This window comes from Haematobia irritans, chromosome 4, assembly GCF_050003625.1.
Source record: "Haematobia irritans isolate KBUSLIRL chromosome 4, ASM5000362v1, whole genome shotgun sequence".
Taxonomy (NCBI): domain Eukaryota; kingdom Metazoa; phylum Arthropoda; class Insecta; order Diptera; family Muscidae; genus Haematobia; species Haematobia irritans.
Window position 1 is genome coordinate 184,288,977 of NC_134400.1, and position 25,223 is coordinate 184,314,199.

General features: G+C 32.7%; 3 protein-coding genes and 2 long non-coding RNA genes across 8 annotated transcripts; 3 read left to right on the forward strand and 2 right to left on the reverse strand.

Moving 5' to 3' along the window:
• Window positions 1–875: 875 nt before the first annotated feature.
• LOC142234094 (uncharacterized) lies at window positions 876–1,684 on the reverse strand. The gene has a single exon (XM_075305175.1). It carries the CDS (start codon window positions 1,537–1,539, stop codon window positions 1,006–1,008), a length of 534 nt encoding a protein of 177 aa, XP_075161290.1. The 5' UTR covers window positions 1,540–1,684; the 3' UTR covers window positions 876–1,005.
• Window positions 1,685–1,709: 25 nt separating this feature from the next.
• On the reverse strand, window positions 1,710–16,876 carry LOC142234093 (uncharacterized). 3 transcript variants are annotated; one of them, XM_075305172.1, is made up of 11 exons: window positions 16,398–16,876; window positions 16,208–16,321; window positions 13,582–13,887; window positions 12,654–12,959; window positions 8,264–8,335; window positions 8,162–8,206; window positions 3,916–3,981; window positions 3,762–3,854; window positions 3,600–3,704; window positions 2,092–2,193; window positions 1,710–2,025 (listed from the first exon to the last, which is right to left on the reverse strand). In XM_075305172.1, the coding sequence occupies exons 1-11, from the start codon at window positions 16,816–16,818 to the stop codon at window positions 1,712–1,714; spliced, it is 1,944 nt and encodes a 647-aa protein (XP_075161287.1). In that variant the 5' UTR covers window positions 16,819–16,876; the 3' UTR covers window positions 1,710–1,711. The 3 variants fall into 3 exon arrangements, with proteins under 3 accessions (XP_075161287.1, XP_075161288.1, XP_075161289.1); XM_075305173.1 differs by lacking the exons at window positions 8,162–8,206; window positions 8,264–8,335; XM_075305174.1 differs by lacking the exons at window positions 3,600–3,704; window positions 3,762–3,854; window positions 3,916–3,981.
• Window positions 14,743–15,105, forward strand: LOC142234057 (uncharacterized). The gene is made up of 2 exons (XR_012721548.1): window positions 14,743–14,828; window positions 14,896–15,105. It is a non-coding gene; the product is annotated as an uncharacterized LOC142234057 (long non-coding RNA).
• Window positions 16,877–20,223: 3,347 nt separating the features above from the next.
• Window positions 20,224–20,813, forward strand: LOC142237232 (uncharacterized). The gene is made up of 2 exons (XR_012722403.1): window positions 20,224–20,475; window positions 20,543–20,813. It is a non-coding gene; the product is annotated as an uncharacterized LOC142237232 (long non-coding RNA).
• A 416-nt stretch (window positions 20,814–21,229) lies between these two features.
• On the forward strand, window positions 21,230–24,671 carry LOC142233955 (putative serine protease F56F10.1). 2 transcript variants are annotated; one of them, XM_075305017.1, is made up of 8 exons: window positions 21,230–21,387; window positions 21,499–21,915; window positions 21,980–22,100; window positions 23,154–23,389; window positions 23,454–23,589; window positions 23,658–24,098; window positions 24,160–24,329; window positions 24,389–24,671. In XM_075305017.1, the coding sequence occupies exons 2-8, from the start codon at window positions 21,591–21,593 to the stop codon at window positions 24,514–24,516; spliced, it is 1,557 nt and encodes a 518-aa protein (XP_075161132.1). In that variant the 5' UTR covers window positions 21,230–21,387; window positions 21,499–21,590; the 3' UTR covers window positions 24,517–24,671. The 2 variants fall into 2 exon arrangements, with proteins under 2 accessions (XP_075161132.1, XP_075161133.1); XM_075305018.1 differs by lacking the exon at window positions 21,230–21,387 and having other exon boundaries at window positions 21,484–21,915.
• The last annotated feature ends 552 nt before the right edge of the window (window positions 24,672–25,223 follow it).

Here is a 25,223-nt window from a genome sequence, read left to right on the forward strand (position 1 = left end):
TTGAAGTAATTGAGGTAGGATCTCAACATGACAATTTTTGTTTTACATGCTGTTAGTACTAGTAAAAACAGAAGAAAAATTAAAGTTTTTAACCTTAGGTTTATTTCGGTAGTGAAAGGGTTAAAGCTTCTCTAAGTGGTTTGACTGTAATGTAAAACGTTGTTCGAACTCGGCTATAAAAAGGAGGTCCCTTGCCATTGAGCTAAACATGGAATTAGGCAGCAATCAGTGATAACGGGCATGGTTATCACTGTGGTATCACAATGGACTGAATAGTCTAAGTGAGCAAAGTTTGTCCCCAAATTGGGATGCTTTCGTATCCAAAAATCCCCAATAAAAGTGGCCATACCATCTTGCGTATTTACGAACGAAATTTTACTTCTAAATACCCAAGTAATGAAATTGGGTAGTAGATCAATATGACGGTGAACCATTTCAATCATTTCTGTATTTATGGAATATATTGTTTCTGTATTTATGGAATATATTGGGTCAATATTTCGGGCTGAGTCCTCACCAAGTTATTTCGCAATTGTAGAAAAATGTCTTTTTTAATTTTCACGATTAGCTGTGCTTCTTTTTTGATGAAGAAATAAAAAGAATTTCGTCTAAACCGTTATTCCCAACATTTATGGAAATTCCCCACCAAGTCTCCAAGATCCCAATCCAATTTGGGGGAAAAATCCCCAATGCTGGCAACACTGTAAGTGAGCCTAAAAATAACGGGCTGTCCTAGATGAATGACAATTATTTGTTTCAAATAAAGGAGGTGAGATTTATAAAAGTTGCCAAAATCGGAACATCCCACGTGATTTGTTTGGAAGTTTACGAAAACACAAAACTAGAACCCAATTATTAAATATATCTAAGAAATATTTAGTAGAGTCCTCTTCATATATTTTACTTCAATTAGTGGATTACATGTAAACAGATTTCATTTGTAATACTCGTATATATAAATACATATAATTTTTTTTAAGTTTCATTTTACTAACATCACTATCCTCATTCACCTCGATCGTGTCTTGCTCTTCGTTTCTTCAACTCCTCTTTGGCATGTTGATCACGTAATTCCTTACGCCTTTTCAAGTTTTTTTCTACAGCATTTGGTACATTTTCCGGGTGATAAGTTTCTTCTTCCGGTATTAAATTATATGGACCATGAAAATACGATCGGCGCCCATCATCCCAGGGGAAACGTTTTGATCGCCGATACATATATTCATAGGGTACATAATGTGGATCGGGTTCATCGTGCGAAGATGAGAACACATGAAACGCTAAGGCCCCAATGAATGGCAACATACACAAGGATAAGTTGCGATATAGTTTGCTATTCGGACGATGGGAAATTTCAAATATATCACATTTATCAACGATGGGGCTATCACAGGTATGTTGAGGTTTCTCTGAGCATGGAGTACATTTTGACGAGGAGTATCGTATATGTCCAATAGATTTAGTTACCCGAGCCCATACATTTGGATGATTATTTAAGATGAATTTAAAGGGAAATCTCTTAACAGCCTTGACAATCATGGCGAATTTCGATACTAATCCAGTGATATTTGTTATTGGAGAAATTTTAAAAATTTTCTTAAATATTTTTTTTTTCAAGAATTTTTATTACAATTTTTTTCCCAAAAAATTATTGTCTGTCTAATAAAGAACTGACTACTGGATTTTCAGTAAATAAATTAGAGTGAAAATTTTAAATTTCCTCTATATCTTTAATAAAACTACATTGTAAAGTTGTATCATATGATATTTCCTTTGTAGCAAACGAATTATTTGCATCCACATCTGACATTTTCTCATTCTCCAAATGATTCTTCAAATTCGATTGGTTGGCATATGTCGCTGGATGTATTGTAAATTTAGTTTTCTTTTGCCTTGGCTTGAGAGATTTCATAATAATCTCCCAACTATTCGATGGAATGATTTCATATATTCCAAATATTATTAAAGTTAACGTCATGTATATCATAGATATATTAACAGTTTGCCAATAATTGTTTTCCGAATCTTTTGTGAATTAGAAATTAAATGTGAAAATTAAAAACAGTAAGGGAAAAAGGAATCTATAAATACCTTCTGTGTCTTTTGCGAACCAATTTGTATTTTCCATATTATCTCCTCTTATTCCGTTTATGGGCTTAATTAGTTTTTCAGAGCTATTTAATGCCGATTTATCTAGCAATAAATTGGTAGGTGTAGTCGAAAACGAAAATTTTTATAAAATTTTGTCTGGTATTGAAAACATTACTAGCTTCTGATGCCGTTCCTTATTATTTTCCCTTTCGAATTACTACACAGAAAGAAGAGTTTTCTTTTCTGAGGAACGAAATTTTAGAAAGTTTTCTTTTGACGCTAAAAATGATCTTTTAAAGGAAATAAAAAAATATCAGAGGCAATCGTTGAATCGCTTATCATAAATTCGGGTTTATTTGCTCCATGGAGCACGGAGTCGTGAATTAAATTCAAACTAAATTTCGTGATTAGGACTAAAAGAATTCGCACTCACCATAAAATTCACATTCGCGATCAAATTCACGTTCACCATAAAATTCACACTCATGTTATAACATAGGTACACGAAGAAAGCACACCGTTCACCAGGAATATTAGGATTTCAACAATCTTCACGGTTTTGACCATGGTCCAGATTTCAATAGTGTTCATTATGTTATAGTTCGCTGGTTAATCATATTTTAATTTTCCTATTTTCTAATGGTTCCGTCGTGATTTATGAAATTGTTCTTTACCCATGAGTAATTTTAACGAGACATGAGATTTGGCGTGAATCACGGAAAATCCCGGCGAATCGTGCGTGAATACGAGGGCCTAAACGTTGTTCGTGCTTGATGGTGCGTGATTAGGATTTTTCATTTCGTAAATGGGCGTGAACGCGAAATCCTACTCACATATCATGCGTGAGTTGAAATGTGGTCCGAGTTGAAACCACTCCGTACACAAAAAAAAAAATCTGATTCAATCACGAAATTAATTGATCCAATTAATTTTTAATTGAAATGTCTTCAATCACAGAAATGATAGTATCAATTAAAAAATTAATTGAAAGTCAATTAAAAAGTTAATTGATCCAATTAAAAAATTAATTAAATTTGTTGAATCAATTAAATTTTTAATTGAATATTTTTTAAAACTCAATTAAAATTTTAATTGGAAAAATGTTCGTGAATTTTTTTTGTGTGTAGTGGCCACCCACAGTAGCCTAAATTTTGTCATATTTATGAGATGTCCACTTATGAGGGGTTAATTTTAATGTAATAATATAGCACACGTCTCACCAAGGTTGTCCACTTTCGAGAGGTATCCAAAGTTGGTTTCTTTTATATAAACCAAAATACCAAAATAAATTTTAAATATAATTAATCCAATGGTACTGAAGAAAGTTGGAGCAAAAATATGGTAAAATCCCGAGAAAAACACTATTCATAAGGTAAAAAATGACAATGCAGTGGTATCAATCGTTAGTAATGCTTCTAATACCCGGTGATATATAAAAATGCCTTCGTGAAAAATGCGTGGATAACATAGTCTTTAATATTGGGAAAACCAAGTTTCTTAATACACACCTCCTCCAGTTTTGTGTTGATATTTTTGGAATATTTTCAATTTATCTTGATTCATTTTTAACTGTTCGACAGTTATACATTCTCCAAACATATTCTTGGGACATTCTAGTAAAATTCAGTGTAATTATTTACTTTAACAAGTAAATAATATCCATTACTTACTTTTGAGGTTTTCAGAAGATTTTTTAAATTCTTCCATATTATTATTTGACAGTTTCCGTCCTAGAGGTGTAGAAACACTAAAACAGTTTCTATCTACATAAAAAGGAATATATAAGGAGTTTAAAGAATATATTAAGTATTTTTGTGTTCATACCAGTTCCAGATTTGGTATCAATTTTTGACACAGTTTTAATTCCCAATTTAATATTTGTTTGTGGATCTATGGAAGGAAATTTATTTTATAGTATTACCAAATATTAATAGCTATGAAAAATGTATATGTTTTGTGCCAATTGAAGGGTAATTTGTATACTTATAGAAAAAAGTCTGGTGAAAACAGCAGTCGGTGTTTGCTGTTATATTTTTGTACTTCATGGTTCAGTGTGCAACAAAGACCATTAATAAAGAAGACGTGAGATAAGCTTGCTCTTCCTCTTTTTCTTGAAAAAACAGAGATTAATATCATACATGTTCCATGAGACGTTGCAACTTTTTTTTCGGTTTCTCTTTTCATTTTGCATTCGTAACAAAACTTAATTCGCTTATTTTAGCAATTTTTTTAACTCTTAAACGAACAAAAACACTTTGTGAAACATTTTATTAATAATTTAGTGCAACCGACACAGAAATTTGCGTGAAATGTTGGAGAAAATAGCTAAATAAAAATTGTCTGCATCAAACCAGTAAGTTCGAAGCGCTTTTCCAACAAGTATGATATTAATCTCCGTTTTCTATTACTAACACTATCAAAGCCCAATTCACGTCTTCTTTATTAATGGTCTTTGGTGTGCAACAATTAAAAAAATGCGTAGTTTTTCATGTGTTACCTAGAAAGAACCAAATTTATTATTTTTTATTCACCTGCCCTCTAACAACCTTAAAAGCTCGTAAATGCGATATTATTTTTATATAGTAACAACCTTCAAATGATTCGTGCCAAAATTTGACGTCTGTAAGTCAATTAATTTGTGAGATAGAGCGTCTTTTGTGAACCAACTTTTGTTATTGTGAAAAAAATGGAAAAAAAGGAATTTCGTGTTTTGATAAAATACTGTTTTCTGAAGGGAAACAAGTATATACGGCCGTAAGTTCGGTCAGGCCGAAGCTTATGTACCCTCCACCATGGATTGCGTAGAAACTTCTACTGAAAACTGTCATCCACAATCGATTTACTTGGGTTGCGGTAACTTTTGCCGATCTTAAAACATCCTAATACCGTAATATATACCACGTAGTCCATACGTGGTATATATTAAACTTAAAATGGCCGATTAAATACGTATATAATTAAGTTTGACAAAATTTTCTATAGAAATAAAATTTTGACAAAATAAAATTTTGACAACATTTTCTATAGAAGTAAAATTTGGACAAAATTTTCTATAGAAATACGATTTTAACAAAATTTTCTATAGACATAATATTTTGACAAAATTTTCTATAGAAATAAAATTTTTACTAAATTTTCAAAAGATTTAAAATTTTGACAACATTCTCTATAGAATTAAAATTTTGACAACATTTTCTACAGAAATAAAATTTTGCCAAAATTTTCTATAGAAATAAAATTTTCTATAGGAATAAAATTTCGACAAATTTTTCTAGATTATTTTTTATTTTTGCTCGAGTGGCAAGCATGATTATGAACCGATATGGACCAGTTTTTGTGTGATTTGGGATCGGCTATATATAACTATAGACCGATATGGACCAATTTTGGCATGGTTATTAGCGACCATATATTAACACCACGTTGCAAATTTAAACCGGATCGGATGAATTTTCCTCGTCCAAGTGGCTCCAGAGTTCAAATCTGGGGATCGGTTTATATAGGGGCTATATATAATTATGGGCTGATATGGACAAATCTGGGGATCGGTTTATATGGGGGCTATATATAATTATGGACCGATATGGACCAATTTTTGCCTGGTTGGTAGAGACCATATACTAACACCATGTACCAAATTTCAGCCGGATCGGATGAAATTTCCTTCTCTTAGAGTAATCGCAAGCCAAATTTGGGGGTCCGTTTATATGGGGGCTATACGTAAAAGTGGACTGATATGGACCAATTTTTGCATGGTTGTTAGAGACCATATACTTACACCATGTACCAAATTTCAGCTGAATCGGATGAAATTTGATTCTTTTAGAGCAATCGCAAGCCAAATTTGGGGGTCCGTGTATATGGGAGCTATACGTAAAAGTTGACCGATATGGACCAATTTTTGCATGGTTGTTAGAGACCATATATTAACACCATGTACCAAATTTCAGCCGGATCGGATGAAATTTGCTTCTCTTAGAGGAATCGGAAGCCAAATTTTGGGGTCCGTTTATATGGGGGCTATACGTAAAAGTGGACCGATATGGCCCATTTGCAATACCATCCGCCCTACATCAATAACAACTACTTGTGCCAAGTTTCAAGTCGATAGCTTGTTTCGTTCGGAAGTTAGCGTGATTTCAACAGACGGACGAACGGACGGACATGCTCAGATCGACTCAGAATTTCACCACGACCCAGAATATATATACTTTATGGGGTCTTAGAGCAATATTTCGATGTGTTACAAACGGAATGACATATACCCTCCATCCTATGGTGGAGGGTATAAAAATACGGTGGATGCAAAAACTTGGCTTGATAATGAGTTTCCGGACTCTGCCCCAGGGAAATAAACAATATTTGATTGGTATGCAAAATTCAGGCGTGGTGATATTAGCACGGAGGACTGTGAACGCAATGGACGCCCGAAAGAGGTGGTTGCCGACGAAAACATCAAAAAAATCCACAAAATGATTTTGAATGACCGTAAAATGAAGTTGATCGAGATAGCAGAGACCTTAAAGATATCAAAGGAACGTGTTGGTCATATCATTCATCAATATTTGGATATGCGGAAGCTCTGTGCAAAATGGATGCCGCGCGAGCTCACATTTGACCAAAAACAACAACGTGTTGATGATTCTGAGCGGTGTTTGCAGCTGTTAACTCGTAATACACCCGAGTTTTTCCGTCGATATGTGACAATGGATGAAACATGGCTCCATCACTACACTCCTGAGTCCAATCGACAGTCGGCTGAGTGGACAGCGACCGGTGAACCGTCTCCGAAGCGTGGAAAAACTCAAAAGTCCGCTGGCAAAGTAATGACCTCTGTTTTTGGGATGCGCATGGAATAATTTTTATCGATTATCTTGAGAAGGGAAAAAACCATCAACAGTGACTATTATATGGCGTTATTGGAGCGTTTGAAAGTCGAAATCGCGGCAAAACGGCCCCATATGAAGAATAAAAAAGTGTTGTTCCAACAAGACAACGCACCGTGCCACAAGTCATTGAGAACGATGGCAAAAATTGATGAATTGGGCTTCGAATTGCTTCCCCACCCACTGTATTCTCCAAATCTGGTCCACAGCGACTTTTTCTTGTTCTCAGACCTCAAAAGGATGCTCGCAGGAAAAAAATTTGGCTGCAATGAAGAGGTGATCGCCAAAATTGAGTCCTATTTTGAGGCAAAACCGAAGGAGTACTACCAAAATGGTATAAAAAAATGGGAAGGTCGTTATAATCGTTGTATCGCTCTTGAAGGGAACTAAGTTGAATAATAAAAACGGATTTTGACAAAAAAATGTGTTTTTCTTTGTTAGACCAGCCAACCTGTTATTAAACTCTTAACATCCTAGGTGTCACTAAAATTCCAAATGAATTTAACTTTTAAGCGTTTTATGTTGGAGAGCTGGATTATTTTCGTGAGCGTAATTCGTTATTCACGCACACTCACGAAGATATTGTTTTCGTAACTCACGCTCACGCACGACATTTTGGTTTGTTAATCACGCTCACGCACAATCACGCCGTTGACATGAGCGTGGCTCACGACTCACGCGTGAGTCACGAAAATTTTCGTTAGTCGCGACAATTTCGTGTCACGTGCACACCTCTATAGTACACTAGTGCAACGTTGCTCTCCATAACTCATACAAATATTCTCTGTCAATATTTCAATGTTTGGTATTATGTTTGGTATTGTAGACATTTTAACTTCGTTTTTCATGGTAGAATATATACAAAATATTATTCGGTCGAACTACTTATAATGAAAATTAATATATTTCTTTGGGCTGACTTGCATACATAGGGTCATGGGTACAATCCCCAGCCCGTTCTCACCTAAACTAACCTTATATAGTTATATACGAGTAGTGAAACCTCTCAGAAGTGGACGTACTTTTATATCATAATATATCAAAAGCCTTACGAAACTTGTCCACTTTGGTGTGGAGGTGTTCACATATTTTGTCTATATTATTAATTAAATATTTTCTGTTTTCGTGGGAAATTGGACTCTCCCCACTTATTCAAATATAAATAATTTTTTTTTCATAATTACCTTCATTGTTTTTTGGTTCATCATATCTTTTGACTTTAATATGCTCTAGAGAAAATAAAATTTGTTATTGAATGATAGCAATCTATATCAGTCAGTCATCACCATTAAACGGCCCTTTAATGGGTTCTTTAGTAACCGTAGTCTTCGGAGGAATTGTGGTATTCAATGCAGATTCTAAAAATGTAGAGTAATAAAGAATTTCTATATATGAAATAGCTTAACCAGAAACTAATATACACTCAAAGAATAAAGCGGAAAAAATCTTGTAAAACGTCAAAGAGTCTGCTGAAACAGACAAAGTAGTTACTGTTTGGTGAAATAGCAAACATTCTCGTATTTGCTGAAAATCTGAAAGTTTATTAAATTAAGGCATATCAGCAAACAAAATGTTTGCTGGTCGTCTAATAGGATTTTAAGCATATTAGAGAACAGGAATATAAACAAGTATATACGGCCAGGCCGAATCTTATGTACCCTCCACCATGGATTGCATAGAAACTTGTGTTGCGGTACACCGAAAGAATTCTCTTCGTTAATTTTACGAAGAATTCTTCATTAACTATTCTTCGTGAATTCTTCATTAAAATAACGAAAATTTCATTCATTTTCGTAAATTTTACGAAGAACATTTTACGAATATACGAAACTTCTACGAAATATTCTACATTAACTTTTCTTCGTAAAAAGTTCGTACTTTTAACGAAACTTTCTTCATATTTCATGAATTTTGTGAAGAAGTTTTTACGAATATTTTACGAAACATTCTGCGTTAAAATTTCTTCATAAAAAGTACGAAACATTTTCTTTGAAATAACGAAGAAGTTTCATTGTAGTTTTAAAATTTCCGTTCGCGACATAAAATTGTCTTTTATAATGAGCTTGAGTGTATTCCTTTATTCTATTTTTTTATGCAAGTCTATGCAACTTCTCATTTGGGTGATAGAGCGCTATGAATAAAAGTGAAGCAATAAAACTAAACATTATTAAAAAACTTAAGATGTAAAGTAGTGATGTCATTTTTCACACTTGTAACTACAACCAAATGCACTTTCGACTGTAAATTTTTTTCTAAAAGTTCGAACATTTTTGAAAAAAAGTACGAAAGTTTTTCATAAAAAGTACGAACATTTTTCATAAAAACTACGAAAGTTTTTCATAAAAAGTACGAAACATTTTCATAAAAAGAACGAAATTGTTTCATAAAAAGTACGAAGATTTTTCATAAAAAGTACGAAGATTCTTCATAAAAAGTACGAATTTTTTTCTTACAAAGTACGAAAATTTTGGAAGAACTTTTCTTCGTAAAAAGTACGAAATATTTCGTACTTTTAATGAAAAGTTTCTTTGGTTGTAAAACAATGACAAATTTCGTACTTTTAACGAAATTTTTCGTTCTTTTTACGAAGAAAATTCTTTCGGTGTAACACTTGCCGATGGCAAGGTATCTTAAAACTTCTTAACACCGTCTTCTCAATTGTAAGTTAGTCCATACGGGGTATATAAATATTACACAAAAAAGGTAGATTAAATACGTATATAATTCAGTTTGACAAAATTTTCTATAGAAATAAAATTTGTACAAAATTTTCGATAGAAATAAAATTTTGACAAAATTTTCTATAGAAATAAAATTTTGACAAAATTTTCTATAGATATAAAATTTTGACAAAATTTTCTGTAATAAAATTTTGACAAAATTTTCTATAGATATAAAATTTTGACAAAATATTCTATAGAAATAAAATTTTGACAAAATTTTCTATAAAAATAAAATTTTGACAAAATTTTCTATAGAAATAAAATTTTGACAAAATTTTCTATAGAAATAAAATTTTGACAAAATTTTCTATAGAAATAAAATTTCGACAAATTTTTCTATAGATATAAACTTTCGACAAAATTTTCTATAGAAATAAAATTTTGACAAAATTTTCTATAGAAATAAAATTTTGACAAAATTTTCTATAGAAATAAAATTTTGACAAAATTTTCTATAGAAATAAAATTTGGACAAAATTTTCTATGGAAATAAAATTTTCACAAAATTTTCTATAGAAATAAAATTTTGACAAAATTTTCTATAGAAATAAAATTTTGACATAATTTTCTATAGCAATAAAATTTTGACAAAATTTTCTATAGCAATAAAATTTGGCAAAATTTTCTATAGAAATAAAATTTTGACAAAATTTTCTATACAAATAAAATCTTGAAAAAATTTTGTGTTGCAATAAAATTTTGACAAAATTTTCTATAGAAATAAAATCCTGACAAAATTTTGTATAGTAATAAAATTTTGGTAGATTTTTTTTTGGGTGATCGGATATATATAACTATAGACCGATATGGACCAAGTTTGGCATGGTTGTAAGCGGCCATATACTAGCGCAATGTATCAAATTTCACAACGTACCAAATTTCAACCGGATCGGGTGAATTTTGCTCCTCCAATAGCTCCGGAGGTCAAATCTGAGATCGGTTTAAATGGGGGCTACATAGAATTATTGACCGATATGGACCAATTTTTGCATGGGTGTTAGAGACCATATACTAACACCACGTACCAAATTTCAACCGGATCGGGTAAATTTTGCTCTTCCAAGGGGCTCCGGAGTTCAAATCTGGGGATCGGTTTATATGGTGGCTGTATATAATTATGGACCGATGTGGACCAATTTTTGCTTGGTTGTTAGAGACTATATACTAGCACCATGTACCAAATTTCAGCAGGATCGGATGAAATTTGCTTCTCTTAGAGGAACCGCAAGCCAAATTTGGGGGTCCGTTTATATGGGGGCTATACGTAAAAGTGGACCGATATGGACCATTTGCAATACCATCCGACCTACATCAATAACAACTATTTGTGCCAAGTTTCCAGTCGATAGCTTGTTTCGTTCGGAAGTTTGCGTGATTTCAACAGACGGACATGCTTAGATCGACTCAGAATTTCACCACGACCCATAATATATATACTTTATGGGGTGTTAAAGCAATATTTCGATGTGTTACAAACGGAATGATAAAGTTAATATACCCCCCATCCTATGGTGGAGGGTATAAAAAAAACTATTTTGGTTCTCTTTTTTTTTCTATGAGTGTATATTTAGTATCAATTTTTCGAGTTTTCCTTATAAAACGGCAAGTATTTTTGGGTAGAAAATGTATTAAATCTATGTACGAGGCCAGTTCGGAAACTTCTTAGCCTAGCGCAAAAAGCGCGGTATAAACAGAAAAAAAAAAATTAAGTGTTTTGGAAACTTCCATCTCTGTTATGAACACATGTTAAATTTTGTTTCGATCTGGCAACTCCTTCATATAGAAACAGGTGTTCTAAAAAGACGCATCCGAAATTTTTTTACAATGGAAAAATTAGGTTTATCGGGACAAGAAATTCATAATGATATGGTGAATGTGTTAGGTAAAAGAGCTCCTTCATATTCACCAGTAAAAAAATTGGGTTGCTAAATTTATACGCGGTCGTACAAGCATTGAAGATGAACCACGTAGTGGACGTCCAAAAACAGCAACAACAACAGAAATTGTAGCCAAAGTGCATGATATGGTATTAAATGATCGACGAATAAAAGTGCGTGAAATTGCTAATATCATGGGCATCTCAAATGATCGAGTCCATTTAATTTTGAATGAAGAACTACAGATGAAAAAGCTTTCTGCAAGATGGGTGCCGCAATTGTTAACAGTCGATCAAAAACGCATAAGAATGAATATTTCTCAAGCTTGTTTTAAGCGAAATAAAATGGATTTTAAGCGTTGTTTCATAACTGTTGATGAGACATGGATCCACCACTATACTCCAGAGACAAAAGAACAATCCAAACAATGGACTGAAGCTGGAGGAAGGAATACAATTCAATCGGCAACGGTTTTTGGGACTTCAAAGGTATTTTATTGATTGACTATCTGCAAAAGGGTAAAACAAAAAATTCAGAGTACTATTGCAACCTTTTGGATCAATTAAATGTACAAATTCGAAAAAAAATGTCCTGGCTTAAAACACAAAAAAATAATTTATCATCAAGACAACGCACAAGAGTGTTTTAAAATGGCTAAAACAACGAATTAAAGTACGAGTTGCTTGATCACCCACCTTATTCTCCTGATTTAGCTTCCAGTGACTTTTACTTGTTCCCAAATCTAAAAAAAAATCTTGCTGACAAGCGTTTTACATCAAATGAAGATGCAATTACAGTTGTAAACCACTATTTTGAAGACCTTGAGGAAAACTATTTTAGTCAAGGGTTAGAATTGCTAGAAAAGCGTTGGACTAAGTGTATTGAAGTTTACGGAGATTATATTGAAAAATAAAAATATTTTTTGAAAAACTAACTATTCTCTTTCATTGATAGGCTGAGAAGTTTCCGAACCGCCCTCGTATTTTCTTAATAATTCTTATTCATTATTTTTGCATTAAACACATCATTCGAAAGACGACTTTAAATATGTTTAAAAGGCTGAAAGTAATTCTTACCTTTGGTAAATAAATTTGTGTTTTGCGATTTTGTATTAATTTTGTTACTAATGACTCGTATTTGCGTATTGTTCTTTTTATGGTTTGATTTCGAAGTTGATGCCACATTTTCATTCCTATTGTTTATATTCGCCGTATTGTGAAAACTTTGTAAAATATGTTCATTTACATTTTCGTAGTTATTGCTATTATTTTTTGAAGGACCCTTATTTCCCGAAGGATTCAATAATGTTTCCTTATCTGTTTGGACGTGGGATCCGGTCTTTGGGATATTTATATTCAATTGTGATTTTTCAGTGGCTTTATCTGTATTAAAAATTAAAATTACAGAAGCGGAAAGTTACATGTTTTTCTGATCTTGAGTGTACATGAGTGAGAATATTTAAAAGCTATTTGTTCGTGAGTGTGCGTCAGCGGTATGCAATTAGAAATACACCTAGACCTCGGTTTGCGTTGTTTCGAAGTTGCGTCGATGTTGATGTTGTTTTCACTTTGCGTCGTTAGATTTTCAAAGTTGCGTTATTATCTATCTCCAATCTTTGCATAGTTTGCATAATTAACTTTGCGTCATTTCAGTTTGCGTCGTGTTTTTTTGGAACGTATCTGCGACGCAAAGTGGGATCTAGGTGTACATTGTTATATTGCGTGAGACTTGGTTATCGATTTCTTACATTCTCATAAAGAATACATGCCATAATTGTGTTTTCAACAAGAAAACAAATTTCCTCTAGGTAACAATCGATAACAAAGCTTTACTGAATTTTCGGTAGCAAAAGTACCAATGATTTTCTTATGGGTTGCGGAAATTTCTCTAGAATGTATTATCGATTATTAACATTTCTAAATGTCATCACCTATCTTGTCTCCAGGACGGAAAATTAGCGGTGATTGCGAAAACGGCCATAAAGTTGCATATTGATCGACCTACCTTTTACAAGAAGCTTTGATGTATTTTCAATTGGTTGAACGCCGAAAGCCAATGATAGATCCTTGGGTTGTTTGTCTGTCCTATGGAGATTTGGATTTGATTTTCGATCTTCTATGTAGCCTTGATTCTTATCATTATTGTTTTTTATTTTACTACTCTTGTCATCCAATTCTGTGTTAAAAATGGTTTTTGTCGCATCAATTTTGCTAGACTCATTGTTTTCTAAAGACGGTGGTGGCGGATTTTGTGAATTCTTTAACAATTTAATATCCTTCATACTTTGTTTCTCCATGTATTCAATGTGTACTAAAATGAAAAAGAATATCGATTTATTCAACAAAGGGCTTGTTTGAGAGCGGGATAACAAAGCCGCGAGGAACTAAAACCCAGTATGCACCTCTAACGAAATTTTCGCTACAATAGATTTGCTACTGCACCCAGAGAAGGAATATGATCAAACCAAATATGTTTCAAGAGCAAAATGTTATTGTAGAACAGGGAACATGTTTGTCGCAACCATGTTATTTTCTCGAAAATTATGTATCTGATTTAGGCTACTATACCCTGCCAGCATTTCATCCTCATCGCTACCACAGACTCGTAAGTGACACTGCAACAATCGCCAACTGTGATAGTATTTTGCCATCACTATTCGCATGAAAGTATTTTGCCATCACTATTGTTACAAGAGCCATTTTATATTTTGTGAAACACCAAACACAACTAGCTTCTTATAATTTATTTAAATAAAAATGATAATGAAGTGCTGAAAACATAGTTATTTCGCTTAAAATTGTGAAAGGTATATTGGTGAACAATTTTTGACTTTCCAAATGGAACAAAGTGATAGATTTTCAAATATTTTTCCAGACACGCTGCCTCCATTGGGAATAAAAACACTGGCTGATAGACGCTACAACATGTAACTTGCAACTTGTAACTCAACATCAATAGGGCTGTATTCTTTTAGCACTGGATACCCTAACCCTGCCAGCATTTCAAAGTTCCATTTCATCCTCATCGCTACCACAGACTCGTAAATGTCACCACAACCATCGCGAACTGTGATGGGGGAAGCATATCAAAAAGTACAAAATGTACATGAAAGTATTTTGCCATCACTACTGTTAGAAGAGCCATTTAATTTTTTGTGAAACGCCAAGCGCAACCAGCTTGTTATATTTTATTTAAATAAAAACGAAAATAAAGTTCTGAAAACATAGATATTACGCTTAAAATTGTGAAAGGTATATGGTGAATAATTTTCGACTTTCCAAATAGAATAAAGTAATCGTTTTTCAAATATTTTTCCAGGCACGCTGTCTCCATCGAAAATAAACAAACTGGCTGATAGACGCTGCAATATGTAACTTGCTACTTAAAACTCAACATCATTCTTTTATTAATGCAAAAAATTATGTTAAATGTGATGGGATAAACCGAAAAATGTTATATTTATAAGAAATTATAAATGTTTAATCAAATCAATAAACATCTACACAATCGTGTTTTACTTGACCACAATGATTCTTCTACAATTACCTTAAATGCACTTTTTCTGATAGTTTGCAGGGGTTCTTATTGGCGTCCTTCGAAATTGATCTAAATAGGCACCTAATAATTGCACTGATAAGAAACTTTTGCGTAGTAACTTGGCGTGGTTCAACTTCTCAATAGTGACGGCGCTTTTCCGAGGTGTTTTGGATATCGTATACGACTGTTTTCGACGTAGTGGGGATTCTCAGAAGCGCCCCAAAATTCAAAAAAATGTTGGCAGGGATATGTTTGTTTGCAGATAAAACATTTTGGCGACAAAAAATGTTCCAAAAATAACATTTTCCTCTTCAAATATGTTTGGGATGATTATATTCCTTCTTTGAATTCCGTTAGAATTGTTATCGATTGCTTACAGTTTGCACCCATTAAAAAAAAACATGGCAAAAACTGGAATTTTCAAAAGAGCAGCATACCGGGCTTGAGAGAAAACAGTAATTGGTTAGCCCGTGGTGCAATGGTTAGCATGCCCGCCTTGCATAAACAAGGTCGTGGGTTCGATTCCTGCTTCGACCGAACACCAAAAAGTTTTTCATCGGTGGATTATCCCACCTCAGTAATGCTGGTGACATTTCTGAGGGTTTCAAAGCTTCTCTAAGTGGTTTCACTGCAATGTGGAACGCCCTTCGGACTCGGCTATAAAAAGGAGGTCCCTTGTCATTGAGCTTAACATGGAATCGGGCAGCACTCAGTGATAAGAGAGAAGTTAACCAATGTGGTATCACAATGGACTGAATAGTCTAAGTGAGCCTGATACATCGGGCTGCCACCTAACCTAACCTAAGCTAGCACCGTATGCACCTATAACGAAAATGCCCGTTACATACCGATAACGCAGTTTTGTCATATATTTCTTATGGCACTGAAATGTAAACAATCGGTAACAATTTCTCACCGAATTTTGCCCGGGACGACGTTTTCGTCCCATGTATTTCTTGTGGAGGAAAAACAGTCGATAACAACGAATCACAGAATTTCCCTTAGCAAATAAAGCAAACGCATTGATTATGGGTAGCAGAAATTTCCGCTAGAAGTGTATACTGAGCTTTCAGTTACAATCAATCATACCCACCTGAAAAGGCAGAGTTCAATTTATCTTCTATACTCTCCACAGTTGGTATAGCCATAATTCTTCTTTCACCTCCTCTTCGGCGAGAAGACTTTATCATAGGATCATGGAGAGCTTCTGCAATTTGTAGAATATGATAGGAAGTGAATGTGAGAAAGTTGGTGATGTGACAAGACAATTAAACTTATCTTACCTCTAGATTGATCTCGAGTTCGCTTTTTGAAAACTTTTTTGAGTACAATTCCTTCTGGATGTGTAGAAGAAGGCTCCATATTATTTGAATCATCATATTTTGTTGGTTCTTTATCACTAGTAGTTTCACTGCTATTATCGATAACGGTATTTGATTTGTCCTTATTGTCATTACTAGAAGAATCTTTGGAACTAAAAGGTCTGTTTAGAATTTTTATATAAGCAGTATTTTCATTAAGCTTATATATAGGCTTCCCTCGTGTAATATATATAGATTTTAAATTGTAATTAGTTTCATTTGGGACCTTGTGGATTCCATTACTAGCTCTCCTAGTCATGGGTCGAGGCAAAGGCACAATCCGCCCTCTTGATTGTTGCAGATATTTTAAAACTATAGGCAAAATATGAAATTTTGATTGCATTTCCAAATTTATTGAAATGTTCTGATTTATTTGAGAATTTTCAATATTGAAAGGTAGAGAAAATGTTATTGAATTTCAAAAGAAAATATTCAAATTATTATTTACAGGGCAGCCATGGTTGAGTTTACAGTCTTTGGGCAAAGACAGACTCCATCTGTTGAACCTGGTATGTAAGAGCAACTGCAGTGAGGGTAGTTTTTTTTTTTGAGTGTTATCCGTTGTACACAGAAAAAATATCCACCATTAGATGGAAATATTGGTCTCAGACCCCGTAAAGTATATATTTTCTGGGTCGTGGTGAAATTTTGAGTCGATCAAGCAGTTTTAATTGATCTAGGTCAAATGCAAATGGGCTATATAAAACTTTAGTATATATATATATATATATATATATATATATATATATATATATATATATATATATATATATATATATATATATATATATATATATATATATATATATATATATATATATATATATATATATATATATATATATATATATATATATATACAGTCTCACATAAGTTTACATACCCTTGAGGTTTTTACCTTATAACTAAACATGTTTCTTGTTGTTGTTTATAATCCAGACTAAAAACATCTTCTTGAAAATGGACAAATACTTTGTTTTTCAAATTAATTTACAAAATCTAAAGCATATATATGCATATTTTATTATATTTTAATAATTAAAGAAAATACAATTTCTTGAACCGTATGTAAACTTGTGTAAGACTGTGTATATATATATATATATATATATATATATATATATATATATATATATATATATATATATATATATATATATATATATATATATATATATATATATATATATATATATATATATATATATATATATATATATATATATATATATATATATATATATATATATATATATATATATATAATATATATATATATATATATATCAAAATTTCACCACGACCCAGAATATATATATATATATATATATATATATATATATATATATATATATATATATATATATATATATATATATATATATATATATATATATATATATATATATATATATATATATATATATATATATATATATATATATATATATATATATATATATATATATATATATATATATATATATATATATATATATATATATATATATGGTGAAATTTTGAGTCGATCAATCAGCTGTTATTGATCTAGGTCAAATGCAAATGGGTATGGATACTGGTACCGATCCCCAGATTTTCATTTCATCCGACCCAGTGGACCGGTATGGACCAATTCCAGCATGGTTGTTGGATACCATATACTAACACCACGTACCAAATTTCAACCGGATCGGATGAATTTTGCTCCTCTAAGAGGCTCCGGAGGTCAAACCTGGGAATCGGCTTATATGGCGGCTATATATAATTATGGACCGATACGGACCAATTTTGGCATGGTTGTTAGAGACAATATACTAACACCACGTACCAAATTTCAATCGGATCGGATGACTTTTGCTCCTCTAAGAGGCTCCGGAGTTCAAATCTGGGGATCGGTTTATGTGGGGGCTATATATAATTATGGGCTGATGTGGACCAATTTTTGCATGCTCATTAGAGAACATATACCAACACCATATACCAAATTTCAGCCGGATCGGATGAAATTTGCCTCTCTTAGAGGCTGCGCAAGCCAAATCGGGGGATCGGTTTATATGGGGGCTATATATAATTATGGACCGATGTGGACCAATTTTTGCATGGTTGTTAGAGACCATAAACTAACACTATGTACCAAATTTCAGCCGGATCGGATGAAATTTGGTTTTCTTAGAGGCTCCACAAGCCAAATCGGGGGAACGGTTTATATGGGGGCTATATGTAATTATGGACCGATATGGATCAATTTTTGCATGGTTGTTAGAGACCACATACTAACATCATGTACCAAATTTCAACCGGATCGGATGAATTTTGCATCTCTTAGAGCAATCGCAAGCCAAATTTGGGGGTCCGTTTATATGGGGGCTATACGTAAAAGTGGACCGATATGGACCAATTTTTGCATGTTTGCAATACCATCCGACCTACATCTACTTGTGCCAAGTTTCAAGTCGATAGCTTGTTTCGTTCGGAAGTTAGCGTGATTTCAACAGACGGACGGACATGCTCAGATCGACTAAGAATTTCAGCACGACCCAGAATATATATACTTTATGGGGTCTTAGAGCAATATTTCGATGTGTTACAAACGGAATGACAAAGTTAATATACCCCCATCCTATGGTGGGAGGTATAAAAATTAATTGAATTAATGAAAATTAGGGCTGTCACCCGGGATAAATCCCGTATCGAAATCTCGGGATTTTCGGGACGGGATCCCGAAAAACTAATTCAAATTCGTTAAATTTGTGGCTTTTTACCATTATTTATAAATAAATTGGAGTCTTCATTCAGCGCAAACGGCCCTTAGATTTCATACCCGACAAATTGAGTTAATAAATATACAGTATGTCAAGAAAGTGTTTTTACAATAGGATAAAAATTATGTTTTGTTCCAAAATTAAATATAATGAAATTTTAAAAAATATTTTATTATGTATTTTGCAAAGTATACATACGTACACAGCATTGCTGCAAAAAAATAAAATATTTAATATTTCAATTTATCTGGAATTTGAAATATTTGGCAATGTCAAAAAACTTTCTTGACATACTGTATATACATTTACACCTCGAGTAAGTATTTATTATACATGAGGTATACTATAAAAAGTGCAATTTCATAAAAAATCGAAGTAAACGATAAGGTCCTCAAGCAATGATAAAAGGTCCGTCGACAATATGATCGCTTTTATCTGATAAAAATTTGGATGCCTTGATATTTTTAAGAAGTTACTTAAAACCATGAAGTACAAAAGGATTAACACAATTGTACAAAATATTCCTAATCTAATCAAAATCCCTAAAATGTTTTGCTGAATAAGATAGCGATATGAAATTGCTTTTTTTGTCATAGATTTGGTGTTCGATAAGTATTATAGCAATTTGAAATTTCTTTTTAATTTATTCTTATGATCTTTGAAATTTCTTTTTAATTTATTCTTATGATCTTTTGTTAATAAAATTGAATTAAACTAAATCGGTTTAATGTACATTTTTTGGCGCTGTATATTGTTATTACTTAAACTATTTTAAAAAAATCTAGAATCCCGGGATTTATAAAAATCGATCCCGAATGACAGCCCTAATGAAATTAAGTAGAACAGCTTATGTTCAGTTCATAACATAAGATTGAAGAAAATTTCATTATTGAACCCACCGTATGTCTTTGTCTTCTGCGCTTTACAGACTATCAGTTATTCCGGACGGAATGTCGGTGTTTGTAAAGAATCTTACACCCTGTCAGCATTTCAAAGTTCCATTTCATCCTCATCGCTACCACAGACTCGTAAATGTCACCACAACCATCGCGAACTGTGATGGGGGAAGCATATCAAAAAGTACAAAATGTACATGAAAGTATTTTGCCATCACTACTGTTAGAAGAGCATTTTATTTTTTGTGAAACGCCAAGCGCAACCAGCTTGTTATATTTTATTTAAATAAAAACGAAAATAAAGTTCTGAAAACATAGATATTACGCTTAAAATTGTGAAAGGTATATGGTGAACAATTTTCGACTTTCCAAATAGAATAAAGTGATCGTTTTTCAAATATTTTTCCAGGCACGCTGTCTCCATCGAAAATAAACAAACTGGCTGATAGACGCTGCAATATGTAACTTGCTACTTAAAACTCAACATCATTATTTTATTAATGCAAAAAATTATGTTAAATGTGATGAGATAAACCGAAAAATGTTATATTTAGAAGAAATTATAAATGTTTAATCAAATCAATAAACATCTACACAATCGTGTCGGAATAACTGATAGTCTATAATGCGCTTTACAGAATATCAGTTATTCCGGACGGAATGTCGTTGTTTGTAAAGAATCTTACAGTGTGTCGGATCGATACGACTTGTCGGCGATGACTAAATAATCGGTAAATGTGTTATCGATCCTATAAACATGCAGCAGTATCGATTATGCCTTCGGACTTAACTTATAATGTGCACAATATATGGGATATGTTCGACATGAGCACTGTCGTCCGGAATAACTGATGGTCTCTAAAGCGCATAAAGCGCATTCAGCTAAATTATTTTACAATTAATCTGTCAATGTGAATTAAATATGTATACCTTTCACTATTGCTAATACTAACGGTTTTCACCATTAAAAGAGAACATACGTTAAGAGCAAATTAGTAGAAAGAGTAAACGGAAGTGAAACCGCTCTCATTTTTCTCATTTGTTTGAATTGCATTTTGCATTGTTTTGGGGTGAATTCGAAGACAGCTTGTCTTCTATTCATGAATTCATGGTTATAATGCCGCTAGTCGTTGAAACGGTGGTTTATTAGTTAAACGGCGTTTGGTCAGTTGAGATAGTTCGTGTTTCGTGGCGGATTAAAAAACACAAAAGAATATAGAAGGCATAAAGAAAACTGTAAAACAGAAGTACTAAGTATGCAATAAATTTAATATAAAACAAAAAAGAATACTAGGTGTAATTGATAATAGAAATTAGGTCAAACATTCATATTTTCTGCAATTTCTATACTGTGTGTACTTAAAGGAGACTTACCTACCGCTGCGGTATCATTCCATCAAGTCTTGACCTAAACAAACAAAACAACAGTTGAACGATTCAGAATCAACAAAACAAATATGGGTGTCTTCCATGGCCCTCATTATCGCATTTGGCGTTTATTGTTGGTGGTCATCTCGTTATTTTATTTTGCTAATGATAAGAATGCTGGCGTAGATGCTTTGAGTAAACGCTATCATTTTGGACGTTATTGGCATGGATTTCTAGGTGAACCTAGTAAGATTCCATCGTTACAACGTGAACGTGAAGTTCCAGATTTATGGTTTGACCAGCCATTGGATCATTTCACCGAGTCCAATAAAGCCAGTTGGAAACAGCGATATTTTGTTAATGATGAATACTATCGTAATGATAGTACGGCTCCAATATTCTTGATGATTGGTGGTAAGTAGAAATATTAGAAAATTATATTGGGTTTTGAATGATAAAATCATTTCCTTATTTCAAGGTGAGGCGGAGGCTTCTAAAAAATGGATGCATGAAGGTGCTTGGATACATTATGCTGAACATTTTGGGGCTTTATGCTTTCAACTGGAACATCGTTTCTATGGTAAATCACATCCTACGAGGTGAGTGGCCTATTATATGACAGTAGACTCACATTTTAGTGTCGAAAGAATTATCTTGTATGTGTACCTAATTCAACTTTAGGGGGCCAATATTAGGGTGCAATGGTTAGTGTGGCCACTTTGCACACAAAAGGTTCATGGGTTCAGTACCAGTTTCAACCTAACCCCAAAAAGTTCTTCACAAAAAGGAGTCTTCTGGTCATTGAGCTTAATATAAAATCAGGCGCCACTCATTGATTAGGGAGAAGGAAATAATAGCAAAATTTCCAATGCTATTTTTGGCTTCAAATTACATAATGTTAATTGTGATAATTAATATTTTAATTGAAAACTTACAACATTTCAATTATCAACTGTTTAATTGAACATATTTTTCAGAAATTTTTTCTGTGTAGGGACTGGTAAGGACTATGTGGCCTATCTAAGTTTAAATTAATTCCGCCCAATGCTGTTATACACACAAATTTTTTTTTCTGATTCAATCACCAAATTAATTGATCCAATTAATTTTTTAATTGAAATGTCTTCAATCACGAAAATGATAGTATCAATCACAGTTTTAATTGCTTGATTAAAAAATTAATTGATTATTTCAGCAAATTTCAATTAATTTTTTAATTGATTCAATTAAAAATTTAATTGATGTTGATTGAAACCCCAATTAATTTATTAATTAAAAAAAGGTAACTATTTTTAATTACGTTCTGAATTGGCTTAGAGTTTTTATTTGGATTAACAAATGATTGTTTGAAATACATTTTTAATTAAAAATTAAAAAAAAACAGCACTTTTTTTAACTGAATTAGTATTCCGTATTTGATTAAAAAGTTAATTGTATCAATTAATTTTTTAATTAAACATTTTTAAATTTTCAATCATTGACTTAATTAACTTAATGTTTCTATCATGATTAAAAAGTTAATTGTATCAATTAATTTATTAATTGAAAAAATTTTCAACTTCAATTAACTTTTTAATTGGAAATATTTTGGTGATATTTTTTTCTGTGTATGTGTCCCATATTTTTAAGAAATATTTTCATATACATTCCAGTGACCTCTCCACACCAAATTTGAAATATTTAACCTCCGAACAAGCTTTGGCCGATTTAGCTGCATTTGTTTTGGCCATGAAGGAAGAATATAATTTGGCTCCTACACAAAAATGGATAGCATTCGGTGGTTCCTACCCTGGATCTTTGGCAGCATGGGCTAGAGAGAAATATCCTGATTTAATATATGGATCTATAAGTACTAGTGGGCCACTATTGGCGAAACTAGATTTTACAGGTAAAGATAACAAATTACTTACAAAACTTATTTCCCCTACCAAATTTAATATGCATATCTTTAGAATATTTTGATGTGGTAAAATCGTCCTTGGCAAGCTATAAACCCGAATGTGTTGATGTTGTTCAAAAAAGTTTTGCCCAAATTGAAATTTTAATGAAGCATATGATTGGTCAACGTTCCCTGGATGAAAAATTCAAGTAAGTTCTTTCTTTTGCAAAATGAAAAATAGAATAATATTTCGTTATACACTTTGTGAACATTTTAGGACCTGTACCCCTATCAAGGAATCTATTGATAATGCTTTGGACATTTCGAATTTCTTTGAAAATATTGCCGGTGATTTTGCAGGTGTTGTGCAATACAATAAAGATAATAGTCCTCATGCCACGATTACCATTGATGATGTTTGTGATGTAATGTTGAATACAACCATTGGTCCTCCCGTAACTCGCTTGGCTGCCGTTAATAATATGCTTTTGAAGCAATCCGATGAAAAATGTTTAGATTACAAATATGATAAAATGATTAAGGAGTATCAAGATGTTTCCTGGACTTCAGATGCTGCTAAAGGTGGTCGCCAATGGACTTGGCAGACTTGCAATGAATTTGGTTTCTATCAAACGTCGGAAAAACCTACCGATGTATTCGGTGATAGATTCAAATTGGACTTTTTTGTTAAACAATGCATGGATATTTATGATAATAGGTATAAAGGTCTTGTATTTTGATTGTGATATTTTGTTAACAAATTTCCGCATTTATTCCAGCATGGATATGGAATATTTGAATTCTGTAATTGGTAAAACAAACGCATATTATGGAGGTTTAAAACCTACCACAACAAATGTATTGTATGTACATGGTTCAATTGATCCCTGGCATGCTCTTGGTTTGGTAAAACCTCTAAATAATAAAACTCCAACAATTTACATTGAAGGTAATAGAAAGAGTAAAGTAGAAGTATTTTGGTTTTCTATTTATTTTGCTTTTTTTTAGGAACTGCCCATTGTGCTAATATGTACGAACCCATCAAAACTGATCCACCTCAACTGGTTGAGGCGCGCCATAAAATTTTGAAATTCTTGGCGCAATTATTGGAAGGTTATAATTCGATTAAGTCTTAAAAAAAATAATATATCCCTATTGTTGGATAAGAATTGATTATTTTAAATATATTCTCTTATAAGTTTCCCATCAACGCAATCCTATGTAAATTTTGAAAAATTTAGTGATAATAATATTTGTAAAATTTACAATAAAATTCGATATATATATAAAAGTTTTGTTTTCCAATAATTAATTATACCCTTCACCACTACTGTGGTACAGGGTATAATAAGTTTGTGCATTTGTATGTAACGCCAAGAAGGAAAAGTCTGAGACCCATTGTTTAGTATACCGATCGTCTTAGAATCAAATTCTGAGTCGATTTAGCGATGTCCGTCTGTCTGTCTGGCTGTCTGTCTGTCCGTCTGTCTGTCTGTTCATGTATTTTTGTGCGCAAAGTACAGGTCGCAGTTTAAGTGCGATCGTCCTCAAATTTGGCATAGGGTCGTTTTTTGGGACAAAGACAATCGCTATTGATTTTGGAAAAAATCGGTTCAAATTTAGGTATAGCTGCCATATATATTTATCCCAGATCTGGTCATAATTGGCGTGTTTATCAACCAATGTTCTTCATATTCAGTACATCCGAATATTTTATGAGTCTCGAAAAACTTGCAAAATATCAGCTAAATCGGTTCAGATTTAGATATAGCTCCCATATATATCTTTCGTCCGATTTAGACTCATATGACCACAGAGGCCAAAGGTTACTACCGATTTTCGT